Source organism: Megascapheus bottae, chromosome 22, assembly GCF_031878675.1.
Source record: "Megascapheus bottae isolate mThoBot1 chromosome 22, mThoBot2.hap1, whole genome shotgun sequence".
In the NCBI taxonomy this organism is placed as follows: domain Eukaryota; kingdom Metazoa; phylum Chordata; class Mammalia; order Rodentia; family Geomyidae; genus Megascapheus; species Megascapheus bottae.
The window spans coordinates 2064737-2081769 of NC_143530.1; the positions used below are offsets into that span (position 1 = coordinate 2064737).

At 52.0% G+C, this 17033-nt stretch overlaps 1 protein-coding gene across 1 annotated transcript in view; it reads right to left on the reverse strand.

The window, feature by feature from the left end:
• Mlip (muscular LMNA interacting protein) overlaps nucleotides 1-17033 on the reverse strand; it is a gene marked incomplete at its 5' end in the record, with an annotated part of 133809 nt that overhangs the window by 72030 nt on the left and 44746 nt on the right. Inside the window, 2 exons of the mRNA XM_090356510.1 lie at nucleotides 1054-1428; nucleotides 3304-3459. Coding sequence (XP_090212636.1) covers nucleotides 1054-1428; nucleotides 3304-3459 — 531 coding nt within the window. The remainder of the gene's footprint in view (nucleotides 1-1053; nucleotides 1429-3303; nucleotides 3460-17033) is intronic.

The following is a 17033-nucleotide window of genomic DNA, read 5'->3' on the forward strand; positions in this document are numbered from 1 at the left end:
CTTAGCAGGCCAACAACAACAACAACTAAATCCAGTTCGCCAATGAACAGCCCTCCAGCTATTCTGGAGCTCCATATGTCAGCAACACCTCGGGCGTGGCTGTCGGAGTCAGGCTTCGGCATTTACTACCTTCACTCAAGGCCAGCCCTTATGTCCTAGCTCCTGCCTCCAGTACCTCTTGGCAGGGTCACCTCAGATTCAAATTGGACCCAAAGCCAGTCTGAGACATCTCTTGCTTTTATTTCTTGGGGAAGGGGCATACTGGGGTCACCTCTCAAACACCAAAGGAGTTCTTCAATCCAAAAGACTGTGGACGGCCACGTCAGCCAGAACTCAGGCTGTGGCTGTGAACCTCTGTAATGCCGGCCAGGAGACAGGAGGGCCGCGGTGGGAGACCAGCCAGGGACAAAAAGAGCCCCTCCAGTCCACCCCGTTGTCTTTCTTAGGCTCAGGGCTTGAGCACTGTCCTTGGACTTTCTCAAGGCTCGAGCTCTACCACTTGAGCTTCAGCACCACTTCTGGCTTTTCCTATGTATGTGGTACCAAGGAATCAAGCCTGGGTCTTCGTGCATGCTAGGCAAGCACTTTAACCACTAGGCCAAACTCCCAGCCCCTGCCCTGGGCTTTCTACCCTAGAGGAGACTCGGGTTCGCTGCAGAGTGTTGGTGGGGTCCCTGTCAAGCCGGCTTCCCCTCCTTTCATTGGAGCTTTGGTTGTCCTGGCACACCCCGCCCAGCCAGACCCCACTCATCTCCAAAACCGCTCCAGTGGAACGGCGGCCCCCCAAGTCCACTGCGGCCAAGAGCTCTGGGTTCTCCCTGGAACCCGCGGGCTGCGTCCACTCCGCCCTGCGCCCCGTCCGCCCTGCGCCCCGTCCAGTCCACGCTGCGCCCGCCCCGTGCGTTCTGTCCCAGCGTCTTCTCCTCAGTCTCCAGGCTGACTGACCCGGGAGTGCCCGCCTGCCCCCGCTCGTCTGTCTGCACCCAGGTCCTTCCACACAGAGCCCCAGAGCTAAAACCCTGGTTAATTCCCTCCGCCCGCAGGCGCACCTACCTGGGCGTGGGTCGCGGGGGCTTCGGGGGTCCCCGAGGCCTGGACGTGGGGCCCCCGAACCTTGGGGCGGACCGCATCCGAGAGCACATCTGAGCCCAGGGGCAGGGACTTGGGCCGACTGGCGGTGCTGGCCGCTGCTCCGGGCGGGCGCTGGTCCCCCGGGGTGCCTGCCACCTCGTCCTCCCCTTCCGAGTCCACGATGAAGACGCACCGGGCCTTGAAGAGGTCGCTCGGCTGCATCTCCTGGGCTTCCCCGGCCGCGGGCCCCCGGCCCTGTGCACTCTGCCCACTCACCTCTGCCGGGCAGGGCTGCGTCCCCTGCTCTCCCTCTCGCGGACCCCGGGGGCCACCGGGCAGGGCGTCGGCAGGTCGAGGCTGCAGGGGGAAGAGGGGCGCCTTGAGACAGGTGCTTGGAGACCCTTGGCACATTGCCGGGGGTAGCCCAGGGGCAGAGCAGCTTCTGAGCCCTGGCTGTCCACCAGGCATCCATCAGGTGTCCACCAGGTGTCCACCAGGTGTCCACGAGGCCCTCCACCAGGCATCCACCAGGTGTCCACCAGGCCCTCCACCAGGCCCTCCACCAGGCCCACCAGGCGTCCACCAGGTGTCCACAAGGCCCTCCATCAGGCATCCACCAGGCCCTCCACCAGGCCCTCCACCAGGCGTCCACCAGGCGTCCACCAGGCCCTCCACCAGGCCCTCTACCAGGCGTCTACCAGGCGTCCACCAGGCGTCCACCAGGCCCTCCACCAGGCATCCACCAGGCCCTCCACCAGGCGTCTACCAGGCCCTCCACCAGGCGTCCACCAGGCATCCACCAGGCATCCACCAGGCGTCCACCAGGCCCTCCACCAGGCGTCCACCAGGCCCTCCACCAGGCCCTCCACCAGGCGTCCACCAGGCCCTCCACCAGGCGTCCACCAGGCATCCACCAGGCCCTCCACCAGGCATCCACCAGGCCCTCCACCAGGCATCCACCAGGCGTCCACCAGGCATCCACCAGGCCCTCCACCAGGCATCCACCAGGCCCTCCACCAGGCCCTCCACCAGGCGTCCACCAGGCGTCCACCAGGCCCTCCACCAGGCCCTCCACCAGGCATCCACCAGGCCCTCCACCAGGCGTCCACCAGGCCACCCCCTGGTTCTGCTGGCACATTCACAGCAGCCCAGCCATCACCCCAGGCTTGGAGCCCAAGCAGTAACCAAGGCGCTCTTCTGACGGTGAGCCGTCAGGAACAGTTTTATGATGGTGGGTAGACATTTTCCATCAAATATTACAGATGTATTCATCTAGCTGCAAAATCTGAGCAGCCGACATTTCCCACTGTCCCAGCATTAGACTGAAGTTTTTGTTGGTTTGTTTTTTTTTAATTTTGCCTGTCCTGAGGCTTGAACTCAAGGCCTTGGAGTTATCCCTGAGCGCTTTCTCAAGACTGCTGCTCTGCCACTTAAGCCATAGCACTTCTGTCTTTTTGGTGGTTAACTGGAGATGAGAGTAGCACAAACTCTCCCCCCAGCTGGCTTTGAACCACAAACCTCAGATCCCAGCCTCCAGAATGGCTGGAATGACAGAGGTGAGCCAATGGTGCCTGGCATAGGCATAATATTTTTAAGTGTTGCTAATTTATTACATATAAAACAATAACAAATGGCCTCCTTATCTGAGATTTCCTCTCAAGATGAATTTAAACACTTATAGTGGAGGAAGGTGCCAGAAAACAGAATTTGTCCTGAGAATTACAAACAATAGGAGAGTTGAGAATAATGCATTAATAATGCCTAATGAATTAATAATAACACATTAATAATACACTATTGAGAATCTGGGATAAGACTGAATATATACATATATGTATTGATGCTAGAGGCTGAACATAGGCACCGTGCCTGCCAGGCAAAGTCTACACTGCACCACGCCTAGCCTCCATAATCGTGTGTGTGTGATTTGTATTGTTATTATAAAGGTGATGTCTAGAGGGGCTACCATTCCATGAGTCAGGTAATATCCTCTCTTCCCTCATTCTCTCCCAATTGGTTCCCCCGTCTCTGCCCACCAGTTATATAGTTCATTTTCAATACCATGTCTACTGAGTACCACTGCGGCATTTACTATATTTCAATCAAACTTTACATTTCCCAGCCATCTCATTTTATGCAGAGAAAATAGACATTTGTACACATTTCCAAGCATCATTGGTATGGACAGTTTCGCCTACTGGCTTGCCATGAAAAGGAGAAAAGCCCACCTACCCTATTTACAGTTTCCGGGTCGTGGTCACTGGCCACCTCGGGGATTCTGACCAGGAACTGGGAGGTGTCGACACAGTCAATGTGGGCCGGAAGTCTTCCAAGCGTGGGGACAAAGGTGAAGGACAGAGGCCTGGCGTCACAGTCCGCAGAGGAGACCTGGGAGACACATGGGAATCAGACCTCCCTCCAGGCAAAGTGCGGCCTGGACTTGGATCCCTGTGCACAGCCATATTTATCTCCCGTCTTCCCATGCATGACGCACCGTCTCGCACACCGTCCCATGACCCTGCCTCTCACTGTCAACATCAGAGCCCTTCTTAGCATAGCATTTACCAACGCCAGCCACCACCCAGCAGCCATGAAGCAGGGGGGCAGTGGATACGTGGGAAGCTTAGAGGTAAACTCTACAAGCCGGGAGACATCATCCAAACAGCCCTGCAAGGGCCGGAGGCTCTGCTGATGGATTCCTGATCAACAAGCCTGCAGGAAAATGTCAACATTCATGCTTAGAATGAATGCTAAAGTCAAGGTTTGAAAATGCAAGTTTCCCGACCCGAATACCACTGCCTGCCGTAAAGGAGGTGTCGAGGGTAAATTCACAGGAAGGACACATTATTAAGCCTTTTCAGAGTGATAAGCCCTCGGGGCAGGAGAGCTCAGTGGTGTGGTCAAGGCAGGAAAGGCCCATGAGAGGGTACAACACAGCCATCTTAAGGTCCAGCGCCCTGAACCTTAAGACCCACGAAGAGGGGCAGAGGAGCCAGGAAGCCCACACAGGAGAGCCGCTGTGTGGAAGCTACACAGAGGGCAGTGGGTGGCGGGCCAGCCTCGGGCCTAGTCCTGCTTCGGCATGGATGGACTCTGAAGCTGGGCTGAGGAGCCGGAGACAGGGACTTACTGGAGTTTCAGACAGATAACCCCAGCTTTTCAAGTCATAAGAAAAAAATCACCCCAAAGGCAGGGCGAAATGAAGCAGCAGAGCAGGGAGATGGGACTGCAGACTTCACGAGTAAAGAGAGACGGTCCTAACTAGAGGCCTGGGAACACACTAGCAGAACACAAAGGCAAGATCCTGGACGACGTGGAGAGAATAAGGAAAGGAAACAGTGGTGGCGTTTGTTTCCTTTGTTGGCGTGGGCAGCTCCGTCTGAACTCAGAGCTGCCGGGCCTGCTAGGCGACTGCTCTATCATCTGAGAAATGCCACCAGCCCCTTTTTTCCCTGAGCTATTTTTCAGAGGAGCCTTGTACTTTTTGTCCAGGCTCGTCTCACCTGGCAGTGCTGCGTGCTCTGCCTCCCCGCAGCTGCGATTACAGATGAGACCAGCATGCCAACCCAGTTCTCACTATGCAGGTCTCACTGTGCAGACCCCCACCCAGCTCCTCCCGGCTGACATGACAGACGAGTGCCGCCACGGGACTTCCGAGACCAGACAGCGTAAATAAAGGGCAGCCATGGTCAGGAAGGTGGCGTGGTGGGGAGATAGCCAGGAAGGAGACGGGGATTTGTGCCCTGGCGATTCATCTACAGCTCATTCTGCCTGTTTGCGAGCGAGTGCGGAAGAGGCTGCTTCTCCCTTGAAGCTGTGCCGCCTATCTAAGACTTGGCCCCCAGACATCTGTGACCTCAGGAGTGACCTTTAACCTGGCTCACATCAGAGCTCCCAGTCGCCCCTTTGTCCCCGATACCCACATCGTGTTTTGTCCCCAACTCGCTGTGCACCTGTGGTCTGTGCAGTGAGAGGCTGCAGAATCCCCCACGCCTCCCCCTCCAAGTCCTTTCCTCCCCTTCCAAGTCCTTTCCTCCCCCTCCAAGTCCTTTCCTCCCCTCCAAGTCCTTTCCTCCCCTCCAAGTCCTTTCCTCCCCCTCCAAGTCCTTTCCTCCCCTTCCAAGTCCTTTCCTCCCCCTCCAAGTCCTTTTCTCCCCTCCAAGTTCTTTCCTCCCCTCCAAGTCCTTTCCTCCCTCTCCAAGTCCTTTTCTCCCCTCCAAGTCCTTTCCTCCCCCTCCAAGTCCTTTCCTCCCTTCCAAGTCCTTTCCTCCCCTCCAAGTCCTTTCCTCCCCCTCCAAGTCCTTTCCTCCCCTCCAAGTCCTTTCCTCCCCTCCAAGTCCTTTCCTCCCCCTCCAAGTCCTTTCCTCCCCTCCAAGTCCTTTCCTCCCCTCCAAGTCCTTTCCTCCCCTCCAAGTCCTTTCCTCCCCCTCCAAGTCCTTTCCTCCCCTCCAAGTCCTTTCCTCCCCTCCAAGCCTAGCAAACTGATCACCTCTGGACTTCACAATGGTGGCATTTTCCTGCCCATCTTCTTCACAGGGCCTGGGGAGAGGGGAGAGGCCCTTCCTGTTCCTCCTTCCTGCCCCCTTCTGCTCTTCCCAAACACCCCAGGCTCCAGGAACCCAGCCATCCATCAGCCTCCCATTCCCCACTGTCTTATTTTCCAAGCAGGTTCCCCTGAGTCTGATCTCACCCCCATCTCGATGGCGTAAGCAGCGGTTCAAGCAAGGCAGCACTGATCATCCTTCCTACAATGCCATTTGGGCAAAAGAATAAAGCAAATAAAGATGTTAGGACTCAAGAGAGAAAAGGTCAGGCCGTGAACCTGTTCTTACCCTGTGACGACCCGGGTTCAGCCATTCAGGATTTAAATCGTGGGACCAGGCTAGGGGATATGTGCTCTACAGTTTGAAGCACAAATAGCCACTCGAAGCAGGAAGTGTCTACTTTCTGAAGCAGACACAACGGTGGCATTTTATTTCTCAGGAAAACCCACACAACTGTACAGTGTGATGCGTCTGCAACCCCAAAATACAAAGTCCTGCACTTGATGCGCCATAAATCAAGGCCCGTTGCAGGTTGATAGCTGGCATTCTAGCAAGTGACACAGGAAGGGAGCATCCATAGAAAGCGAGGTGTCCATCAGTAAGGTGGTGTTGTCACAACACCCTAAGGGCTTTCTAACCACAGCCAGAGGCTGAGAAGGGCGATGGCCCAGTGCAACTCTGATTGCCTTCCCTGCTCCGTCGCCATGCGGTCCTGAGGAAGCTCCATGCAACGTCAACTCCCTTCACCGGCAGAGGAAAACACTATGATGTCATTCCAGAAAACACAAAAAGAGAAAAATCTAACAGGGCCGAGGCCCCCATCTTGCCAGGCTCCTACCACAGGGTAACAAAGCTGAGGAGAACCAAGGAGAACCACCATCCTTCTGCAGGCGTGTTCTAATCCCTGGCACAGGACCAAGAACCACGGCTTGTCACTTAAAAGTCCTCGGTGCCGAGTCCGCCGGGGTCCCCTCTCTCTTCCTGCCCCACCTGGCGTCCTCTCTCCTTACCCAAATCTGCTCTTCAATTGTAAAGAAAGCCAGAAGGAGAGAGATGCGGAAGCACACCCAGCGGCGCGGCGAGCATGGGAGCTGCACGTGCAGCCCGGGTACCGGTGGATTTCTTGTTCAGGGAAGAAAGAAGAATCCCTGCTATTTATTTGCTGCGTAGCATGTGGCCACGTTCCACGGGAGCCCAGATGCATCGCTATGGTGACGACAAGCCCTGTTCCACAGGAAGCGCGTTGATAGCATGGCGCTAGCAATTGCCAATTAACACTTTCGGCTTTCGGCGGTCAGGGCCATGCCAAGGAAAGAAGGTCCCAGCTCTGCAGAGGGGAACGGCCTCTAGTGAGGGCTGCACGGGTCAAAGACCTCCTGGAGATGCTTGGAAGGCTCTGCCCCTCACCTCCGCCTGGTGACGGGAGAAGCTGCTTCCTGGCCCATGGCTGACAGCGCCTCTGCTGGCTCTCAGGCTGCTGCCTCTCGCAGCATCTCTCCTGCGAGGTCTCCTCTCCTGATGTGACACCCACACTCACAGCTGTCTGCCCACGGGTCCCGGGGATGGGTACCAGTGCCACAGAGCAGTGCCCAGGGCATCCCGGCATCGTGGCTGCCCGGTGACCCGCTTTGCCTTTCCCCATTGCCCTGGTCTGCAACCTAGAGAACATTCATTTCCACACAGGAGCGCATTCCCCCACACCCCAGGACCTCAGCCCCTACCTTCCTACTGCCTCGCCCCGGACCCAGGACACCGCTGTTCCCAGAGAACATCCGCACGTCCCCTCGCCCCGGGCGGCCGAGGAATCCCCACAGGGCCACGCACGTTCACACATTCACCCGGGAGGGAGTCGTGGTGGCTGCAGACTCCCAGAAGCTGGAAACATTGATTCATCACAGAAGGGAGCGAGGAAGCCAGCAAGGGAGGCGGGAAGGGAGCCTGTTCCTAAAACAACACACATTCTCCCACACTCACGCAGGGGAAGCGGGGAGAAAGAATTCTGAAGAGAGGAAGCAAGAGCTCCCGAGGATGAGGGATTCCACCGGCCAGGTGTGCAGGTCGGTTCTGACGCTGTCTTACGCTTGCGCCTTCGCACGCGCTCGCCGCCGCCCCGTCCACTGCACGGGGTCAGCAGAAGTCACGGCTGCTCCTCCACCTGCGCTTCTCTCCTCGGGCGTCGATGCCAGTTCCGTCTCCCGTGACCCCAGTGGAGCCCATGGCAGGAGGTGCAGAGTAAAGGGGGCCACCCCACCAGCTCCCCACCCGCCTGGCACGCTCCTGGGCGCAGAGGCAGAGGCCAGCCCGGGTGCCTGGCGAAGGACTCAGTCCATAGTGACCACCGTGGAAAACCAGCCCCTGCTGTCCACACCAGGGACGCAGGACAAGCAGGGCGTGGGGCAGCACCGGGGCTGAAAGCCACAATTCGTGGTGAGCAGAGATGGGGGTCCAAGAGCCAAAACCACACAAAAACCCCATTCCCCCATTCCTGGAAGACCCTGAGCGGGCAGACGGCAGACACACAAACCTCCACGTCCGTCCCCGGCGAAATGGAGGGTCGTCATCAGCTTCCAGGACGTCTAGTCCCCAAGTATTGATCTTTCTCCACATCGCTACTATTTCTATTTGCACTCTGACAGGGAAAGGGACGAGGTGAGAAGGTATTTACCCAAAACTAGGACACCGGGAGAAGCTTCCATTCAGGAACCTCTGTGGTGCCCCTTAACTCGTTCAATGCCAGCACAAGTAAATTTGTGGGAATACTGTGAGTGACGTAATTGCCACCAGCAATGCTAGTGACAAGTAGGAAAAACAAGTACACTGGCGATGCTCAGGATATGGCGATCTGGAAATGGTCCTGGTTTCTGAAAGAAAGCGCTGGCTACGTCACCCTCTTCCGAGGTGGTGGGTACCTCAAGGGGAACGATCCCCCATGCTGTCCTCGGAGAGCTTCTGGTCCACCTGAGGCTATGAACAGATATGCTATGCGACACATATAATATATATTATATACTATATATACACATATATTCTGTACACAGAAGCCAGCTCTGTGTGTACATCGTCCCCGCGGGGAGCTTGTGGACGTGCGGGGTCTCACAGAGCGCCTGGGGCCAGCTCACATTCCGCTCTGTCAGCTTCCAGGTGAGGGCCCGGGGGGCAGCTGGCACATCACAAGAGCCCTTTCAGAGGCCATGAGCTCAGGGCCATGAGTCATTTGGGAAAGGGCCATTTGGACTGCATTTAGAAGGATGGGAAGTGGCGCCCTGAGAAGGCTAGGTGGAAGGGCACTTCCTTCACGCCAGGAGAAAGCTTGGCTGAAGGCAAAAGCAGTGGGAAGCAAGCAGGCTGCGTCACAAGCAGGGAACTCTGGAGCCAGACTGCTCTGGCGGTGGGAGGCCACGGCCCTTTCCCTAGGTAGGTGAGAGTAGCAGTAGGACTTCCTGCAGAGGTGACATTTAGTATGTCCCCGTGCTCTGCAAGCCCCTATGTGACTTTACAAAATTCACAACCAGCAGAATGCAAACAGGCAACCAAGACCAGGAAAGTGGATTCACTCTAGATTATCACTGGTTTTGAATTGAGCTACTTTATCTTTGCTCAATGAGGAATGGGGATAGGGGACCCATGTATAAATACACACATCATCCTCATCATCGTCATCATCATCAAATCAGAGTGTCTACGTCAAGTCACACTCTTGACACCCGGGAGAAGATTGACAGTCCACCATCTGTTAATGGCTTGGTTTATTTCAAGTGGAACCAAACAGCTAAAAACCCCTCTCCTCTATCCTTTGATCGGATCTTTTTGTTTCCTCATTCTCTCTACTAAACATAGAGCAATGTTTAGGTAAATTGGTACAAAGTTGGAAGAGAAAATACTCTCATTCCTAATGTTTACCTACATAAATTCTCTTTCTGTCTGTCTGTCTGTCGTCTTTCTTTCTTTCCTTCTTTCTTTTTTGTGGATCATGGGGCTTGAACTCTGCATGGCTGTAGTCCCTGAGCTTTTCAGCTCAAGCCTACCACCCTAACCTTGAGCCAAACCCCATTTCCCATTTTTCTAGAGGTTAATTGGAGATAAGAATCTCAGGTGCTTTTGTGCCCAGGCTGGCTTTGAACCTTGATCCTCAGATCTCAGCCTCCTGAAGAGCTAGGATTACAGACGTGAGCCACCGCACCGACTTCTTCTGTTTATTTGTTTGTTTTTGTTTTTGTTTTTTTTTAGTCAGTCATGGAGCTTGATCTCAGGGAGCCGCCCCTGAGCTCTTTAGCTCAAAGCGAATACTCTACCGCTTGATCCACAGTGCCACTTCTGGTTTTCTGGTGATTAAATGGACATAAGAGTCTCACAGACTTTTGTGCCTGGGCTGGCTTTGAACCATGATCCTCAGATCTCAGCCTCCTGAGTAGCTCAGATTACAGACACCCAGCTCCTACATAAATTCTTCCTTGAATCTTTAACAGATATCAAAAACAATTAAACTAATCCATTATTTTGCTATTCCTGACGATTTTTCACTAATAATTTTATTTACCTTGCTTCACTAACAATAGCTAGTTTGACTTTTATGATAGAAATCATGATTATTACTTAAAATAAAAACATAATGGTTATACATTCTAAGAGCATGTTTTATCCTTGTGTTCAGAGACTACATATAGCTTCAAAGAGCATATCTATTTAGAGTAATGCCTACAAGAACCATTCTAATTTGGATAGAAGGTGTGGGGATCTAGTTGAGAGAGGGAAGGAGGGAGAGAAAGAAAAAGAGAGATGACAGATCATAGCCTTAGACGAAAGCCTTCGAGCCAAAGCACTGTGAAGAGACTGTTTACTCTTAAGAGATTGGCTCTAAACATTAATGACCTAGGATAAATTATCTCGCTTCCTGACTTCGGTACCAAATTTGAAAAATGAAAGGATGAATCCACAAAACATTTGCCAAGAATCAGGTAAGTGACTGGATAAAGCCAACTGCAAGGCCATTTGGACATGTGTCCGTTCTTCTGCTGTGTAGGTGACACGGGGCAGTGATAAAAGCCACATCTGTTCACCAGCCAGCACTGGCTCACGGGCACCGCCCTTCTTGATGGCCCTGCAGCCAATATGGCTGGCACAAAGGACAGACCTGCCAGAAAGCCACCGGCAGGGCATCAAGATGGAGACCGTGCGGAAAACTTAGAAGCTGCTTTTTGCTAAAAATAATAACAAAAATAAAAACGAAGCCACCGACTCGTCCCTTGGGCTCACACACTAACTGAAAGCAGGCTAAAACGTGGCGTTCGGCGTCCATGTCACGTCTGTCTCCTTCAGCCCGAGTCTCTCTTGCCTGTGACCACCTTGGACTCCAGAACTAGCTGATAACATCTTCACACCAAGAAGCTCTGGGGACGCCTGGGATGCCTCCCCCTCCCCCCCCCCCCCCCCCCCCGCCACACAGACACCAAGGAAGGGAAGAGTAACAGCCCGGGAACGCAGACCACCTGCCAGGCAGTGAAGGCGTCATGGCGCTGCACTGTGAGGTGGTCACCTCCCAGTGGACAGTGGTCACCAGAACCCCAGCCTCGGACTACCGAGGCTTCACCCCTCCTGCCTCCCCGCTCCTCGCCTTGCCTCCTGTGCTCAGCCTGAACCGAGCACATGTCTGGTGAGGACGGTGGTGAGGGGCAGCAGGAGCTCCCTCACGTCCCCAGGGCTTCCCCACCTCAGTACATTGTGTCTACTTCTTCCTCTCTATGAAATAGAGCTACTATTTCTCGTCGCCTAGATAAAGATCATTGGCTTTACTGCTTATATTCCTCTTCCTTGCTTTTATCATTAACCCCGCATCAATCCACAAGTATGTTCTGTTGTCTTGCAGGCAAGAAGCCTTCAATAAGCTCTGCTTGTCCTGCTGCGTCCTGCACGTATTTAGCTACAAAACACATTGATTAATAATCCAAACTGACCTATCAATCACAGTGCAAACTACTGGACTGGACAGTCCATGGAGTCTTCTGTCAGCCATGACATTTGATGAATGTATGGAAAGAGGGGAGGGAGGGAGGAAGGGGGGAGAGGGGGAGGGGGGAGGGAGGGAAGGAAGGAGGGAGGGAAGGAGGGAGGGAGAACTTCTCCACAAAGTTAATAAATGAAAAGCTGCTCCTGGTCTGGGGTGGAAAGAGAGGGCAGTGAGCTCGGTGGAGACGAGCCATCAGCACACCTTCTCTGTGACAAGAAGGAAGGAAGAAGAGGTGCTCTGTAGTCCAGGTCTATCACCGCCAGTCCTGCTGGGCCAGCACTGAGCACTGATTCACAAACCACGCGATCAGCGTCACAAGGACAGATCACAGGACCCGCCATGGTAATGGCTGGGAGACCTGGAGACGCATCCAGAGAGCTCCTGACACGTCCCACAGAAGAGGCTAAAAGAAGTCACCTCACTTGATGAAATGCTTGGAGACTCCAGGGAATCCCTTCCACACGCATCGTAAGAGAAACAAATTCTGACACCAAGAAACTTGTAAAACTTTGTTACGTGGCAACACCATGATTCCATAATGATATGATGATAGTTATTTACAATATGATCTACCGTGAAAGAGTTCTATTTCAATATTTTACCACCCGATCTACTCTCCAGGATGAGTCACATGGGTAGTGAGTGTGACATGGAAAAGAACAAATTTTCTTTAAAAAGGAAAGAAAGAAAGCACTGTCTTTCTGCTTCCTTTGTTACTTCTTCAGGAGTCCTCGGGGTAGAATGCAGGGCCTTGACCTTACTACCCTGGTGCTGCCCTGCTGAGCCTTCAGCCCTCTTTGTACTGGCTATGGTTGAGATCAGGTCTTGATCCTGTGTGAGCATATTTGCCCCCCTTCCAAGCCTCCTGCTTTCTGCTGTCTACCACTGCTAGAACGACAGGGCGCACAGCCGTGCCCAGCTCCCCCGAGCAGACGGGGGCTTGTGAGCTGTTCTGCCTGGGCTGTCCTGGGGCCTCTGCCTCCCCTGAGCCAGGCCACGGCTGCCTGGCTCTCTGCTTCATTCTGAAGTAAAAATGTTCTTCCTTAGACATGAGAAAGCATTCAACTAAACATGTGAATATTGTAAAGCCTGTTTCCCCTGGAGCCAGAACAAAGCATCATTTCGAAGGAAGACGCTAAGAAGTAATATTAAATTTAGTACAAAGAAAACCTTTTTCTTTCTTTCCAAAGTGTGCAATACAGTAATAATACAGCATGTAAGAAGAAAAAACTCAGGTTAATAAAGTGACAGATTATTTGAAAGTATTTGAACATTATAAAAGCATCCTAATAAAGAATAGCCGTCTGACCTAAAAAAGTACCGTACCTGTTCCCTCAAACTTCCCATTAGTTAAAACAAAGATACTTAAAATTTTCACTTCCATACAGAAAACGCATTATCTAATGCTCGGAAATTTTTTGAGAATAACAAACATCACAGGTGATGTTGCCAACTCCGCTATGCCGTGGAATACTGAGTTTCCCAAAGCCATTACCAACTTAACAATATCTGTACATTGAAAAGAGACTCATGTCCACACCATAATCATTAGTTTTAGAGTTTGTGAAATTGATTTTACTGGGTACACTCCAAAGTGCTTGCCTTTAAAACCATTCTTTGGATCTCACTTTATTTTCTCATCAGCTTTCACTTGTATTCTCACCTTGCTGGTTGTGTCCTTAAATCTCAAGGAAACGCCAATGTCACTGATGATTTCTTTTTAGTCAGTTAATCGGCATGAAAAGTCTTCTGGTTCTAATTACCACCAAAGTCTAAGCAATTGGCAAGAACTTTTTGTTTTTCAATGTAACAGTATTATTTTACTTTAAAAAAAATCCATCAGCAATGCTCATAGTAGAACTATTTCAAGAATCACTCACCAATCTTGGCTGGGACGGAATTGGGATGTGGAGTCGAGCACTGCAGCCTTACATCTGTGAGCTTCTCCTGAGTAGCAGGCCCTGATGTATCTCTCTCTCTCTCTATATATATATATATCATATATATATACATATATGTATATACGCGCATGCATGCATTGTTTCCAATCAACAGGCCCGTGTGGGAGACGGGGCCTTCAAACTATGTGAAAACAAGTTCTAGAGGACCTAACGACATTCCACTGAGCAGGCTGTGGGCACAAAGGAATTCGAGTCACAAAAGTCTCTTGTTCCAGTACAGAGTTGTTCAAACGTTCTGCTGTGAAGACAGAGGCCTTCTTTACGTATAGCTATATTTCCTTGAAAAGCCTGACAGAGGGGGGCGGAAATACTATGGAACTAACTCTTGTCGACCCAGTTTAGTTAGGGAAATAAAAGATAATCATTGATTACCTATTATGCTTGGGACTCACTCTTAGCTCCCCAGGGGTGGGGGGGGGTCTCTGCAGGTCCCACACTTCCCCCGGTCTCCTACGTGATTCTTCCCTTCTTGCATGCTTGCTCCAGTCCCTCTCTCCTCCGCCCTCCACCGCATTCTAGGTAGAGCAGGGGCGGGCAGGTAGTGGACAGGAAGGAAACCCAGGCGCTAGCGGAGGTGCTACCTGTCCCTGGGAGACTGGATAGCAATGTGTGACAGAACAAAACCGTGGGGGAGCGGCACACATTCTCATTAGTTTAGTAATCGTTTCAGAGGAAAAATTAAAAAAGAAAAGAGCAGAGCAAGCTTTAGGAGCAGGGAAGACCCACCTCGCCCTCACTTTGCTCTGGCCCTCCGAGTGGAAAGGGCTGAGAAACCGGGCCCCCCACCCCGTACCTTGGCTGTGCCCCACGCGAACAGCCCAGCCGGGAGCGAAGGAAGGCTGGACAGCCCGAGGAGAGTTTCCATCCCGTGCCTGCCTGCTGCCAGCCTCCTGTGTCTCTACCCACGGCTTCCCAGAATACATCCTCATGATAATTCCACCACGTGGAGATCCACTCCCATCTGCTCTCTGAGACAAAGATAGCGTCTAGGCCGGATGGCTGTCTTTGCTCTTGGGTGGAGGAGGGCAGTGACCAAGTCCCTGCACGGGGCCTCCGGGTGTAACGTGGCACTGGAGGGTTGTGGAAATGACTGTGTTTTCCTTGCGCACTCCCCACCCCCCAAGGCCAGAGAGCTGTATCCAAAAGTCAGACTTCAAAAGTGACAAACGGCTCTGATCACAGAAGTGTGGCTCTGTTGCCAGGGGAACCACTTTAAAAGCAGAAACGGATTCTATCTGGGATTTATGACTGAGGGCGGGCACAGATGCTGCGCTTCTGAGTGAGTCTAACTGACTCTGAGACACGTTTGGGGGTCTGTGAGTGACAAGGATGAGGAGCACGCTTCAGGCCATGCGGACTGTAAAAATTAGACAGCTAATAGGAAAACGTCTTACCAAAGGCCAGAAATGGCTTCTTCCTCTGATGTTTGTAAACAGGCAAGGAAAATTCCAGAGACAAGGCAGATATTCTCCTAGGATATCACAGAGGCCCAGGAAAACAGCGGGTCTCCCCAGCAAGCCCACAGATGGCGGCAGTGAGGTCTCAGGGAAAGCAGCACGGAGACCTTCGAGGCTCACCCGGAGAAAAGAAAGAACCGTGAACAGGTAGACGCTGACATGTGCACAAACTCTCAGCACATCCTCCTTTACCCAGCCGAGGCTAAAACATCCGCAGTCTCCATCATGTCATTTTACAAGTTCTGGATCTTAAGAAGAAATTGTCAGCCACGGAGAAAAGAAAACTGATAGAGCTAAACACCTGGGCAAAGATACAAAAACCTGTGGTTTCTACTACTGGCTAAAAAAATTGAGAGCTGGGCTGGGTGTGGTGGCTCTCGCCTGTCATCCTAGCTACTCAGGAGGCTGAGATCTGAGGATCACGGTTCAAAGCCAGCCCAGGCACTAAAGACAGTGAGACTCTTATCTCCAATTAACCCCTAGAAAATGGGAAGTGGGGCTGTGGCTAAAGGGGATAGGGTGGCAGCCTTGAGCTGAGGAGCTCAGGGACAGCACCCAGGCCAGAGTTCAAGCCCCATGAACCCCTCCCCCCAAATAAGAATTCAGAGTCAGGAGCCAAAGGAATCATTTACTCTTATTTTGCTATGATTAGTATTGTCATGGTTACTGTTGTCATTATTATTATTGCTGCCAACATTATCATTACAACTCCTGTCATCTTAAGCATCACTATATTATATAGCAAAAATAGCCGCTCCTCATTTTTATGAGAAAGTATTTGGTTGTCGATTGTTTTCGTACAGGGGGAGGGAGTTAAACTCAGAGCGTTGCACCTGCTAAGCAAGTTCTCTTGGAATTGCGCCACACCCCTGGTCTTGAGCCTTTACAAAGGGAGCAAAAGCAAATATTCTGGAAACCATACTGCCTCGATTAAAAATATTCATCTCTACCACCACAGGCAATGGCAGTTACATGTCGTGTCCAAGACAGGGGCCATGCTCACTGCCCAGCGCTTGGCCAGCCTGGCGAGTCCAGGGCCAGAGAGCATAGACGTGGAAGCAGGACCCTGCACTCGACTGCCCGGACTCTGTCACCAGGTCTGGATGGTCCTCGGGGGACACCTGTCACACTTCGTGTTGTAAACCCTAAATGCTAAGTGACTGGAATTTGTAGTTCCACACGTGTTCTTTTTCTTATCTGCTTCAACATGGTGTTAGTTATTGTCACAGCAGAGCTGATAAACAGAGGTGTTACAGTTACATGACTCAGGTAATGAAGGATGAGTACAATTCTTTTTGAGCCGTGTCTCCCCCTCCGTCACTCTCTCCCAGTCTTTCCTTCCCATCCCCACCCATAATATAGCCAGCTCATTTTCCACAGCCAATCAAGTGAGTGTCACTGCTGTGTCTGTTCATCCTATTTCACCTCCCACGTACAAACAAGACAAAAGGAAAACAAAAACAGCAACAATGGCAACTAAAGAATGTCTCCTGGAGTTCATGATTTTATTTATTATTTTCTTGGTGTTCATTATTTAAATGACCATCTGTCCATAGCTATTGAGCCTTTGTCCACCATTCCTATGCATAGCCTCCTCTGGCTTCTGCACGTGAAGACTAGGGATCTGTATAGTTCATCGTATCCCAGTGCATGTGCAGGCATATATATATATGTATATATATATATATTAATTAGTTATTCTGTATGTTTATTTGCAGATTTATAGACACAGTCTAGTTACCACAAATGAAGGAAACCATGAAGCCTATGTTTCTTTGACTCTGGCTTACTTCACTTTGTGTAGTTTTTCCCAAGTCTTTCCATTTCCTTACAAAGGGTACACGACGATTCTTTCTGATGGATGAGTAGAATTCCATCATGTGTGTGTATCACATTTCCTCAGTTCATTCATCCACTCAGGGACATCCAGGCTGATTCCATCCCTAGGCTCTGGTAACAAAGCTGCCACGATCATGGTTGTGCTGGTGGCTTTGGT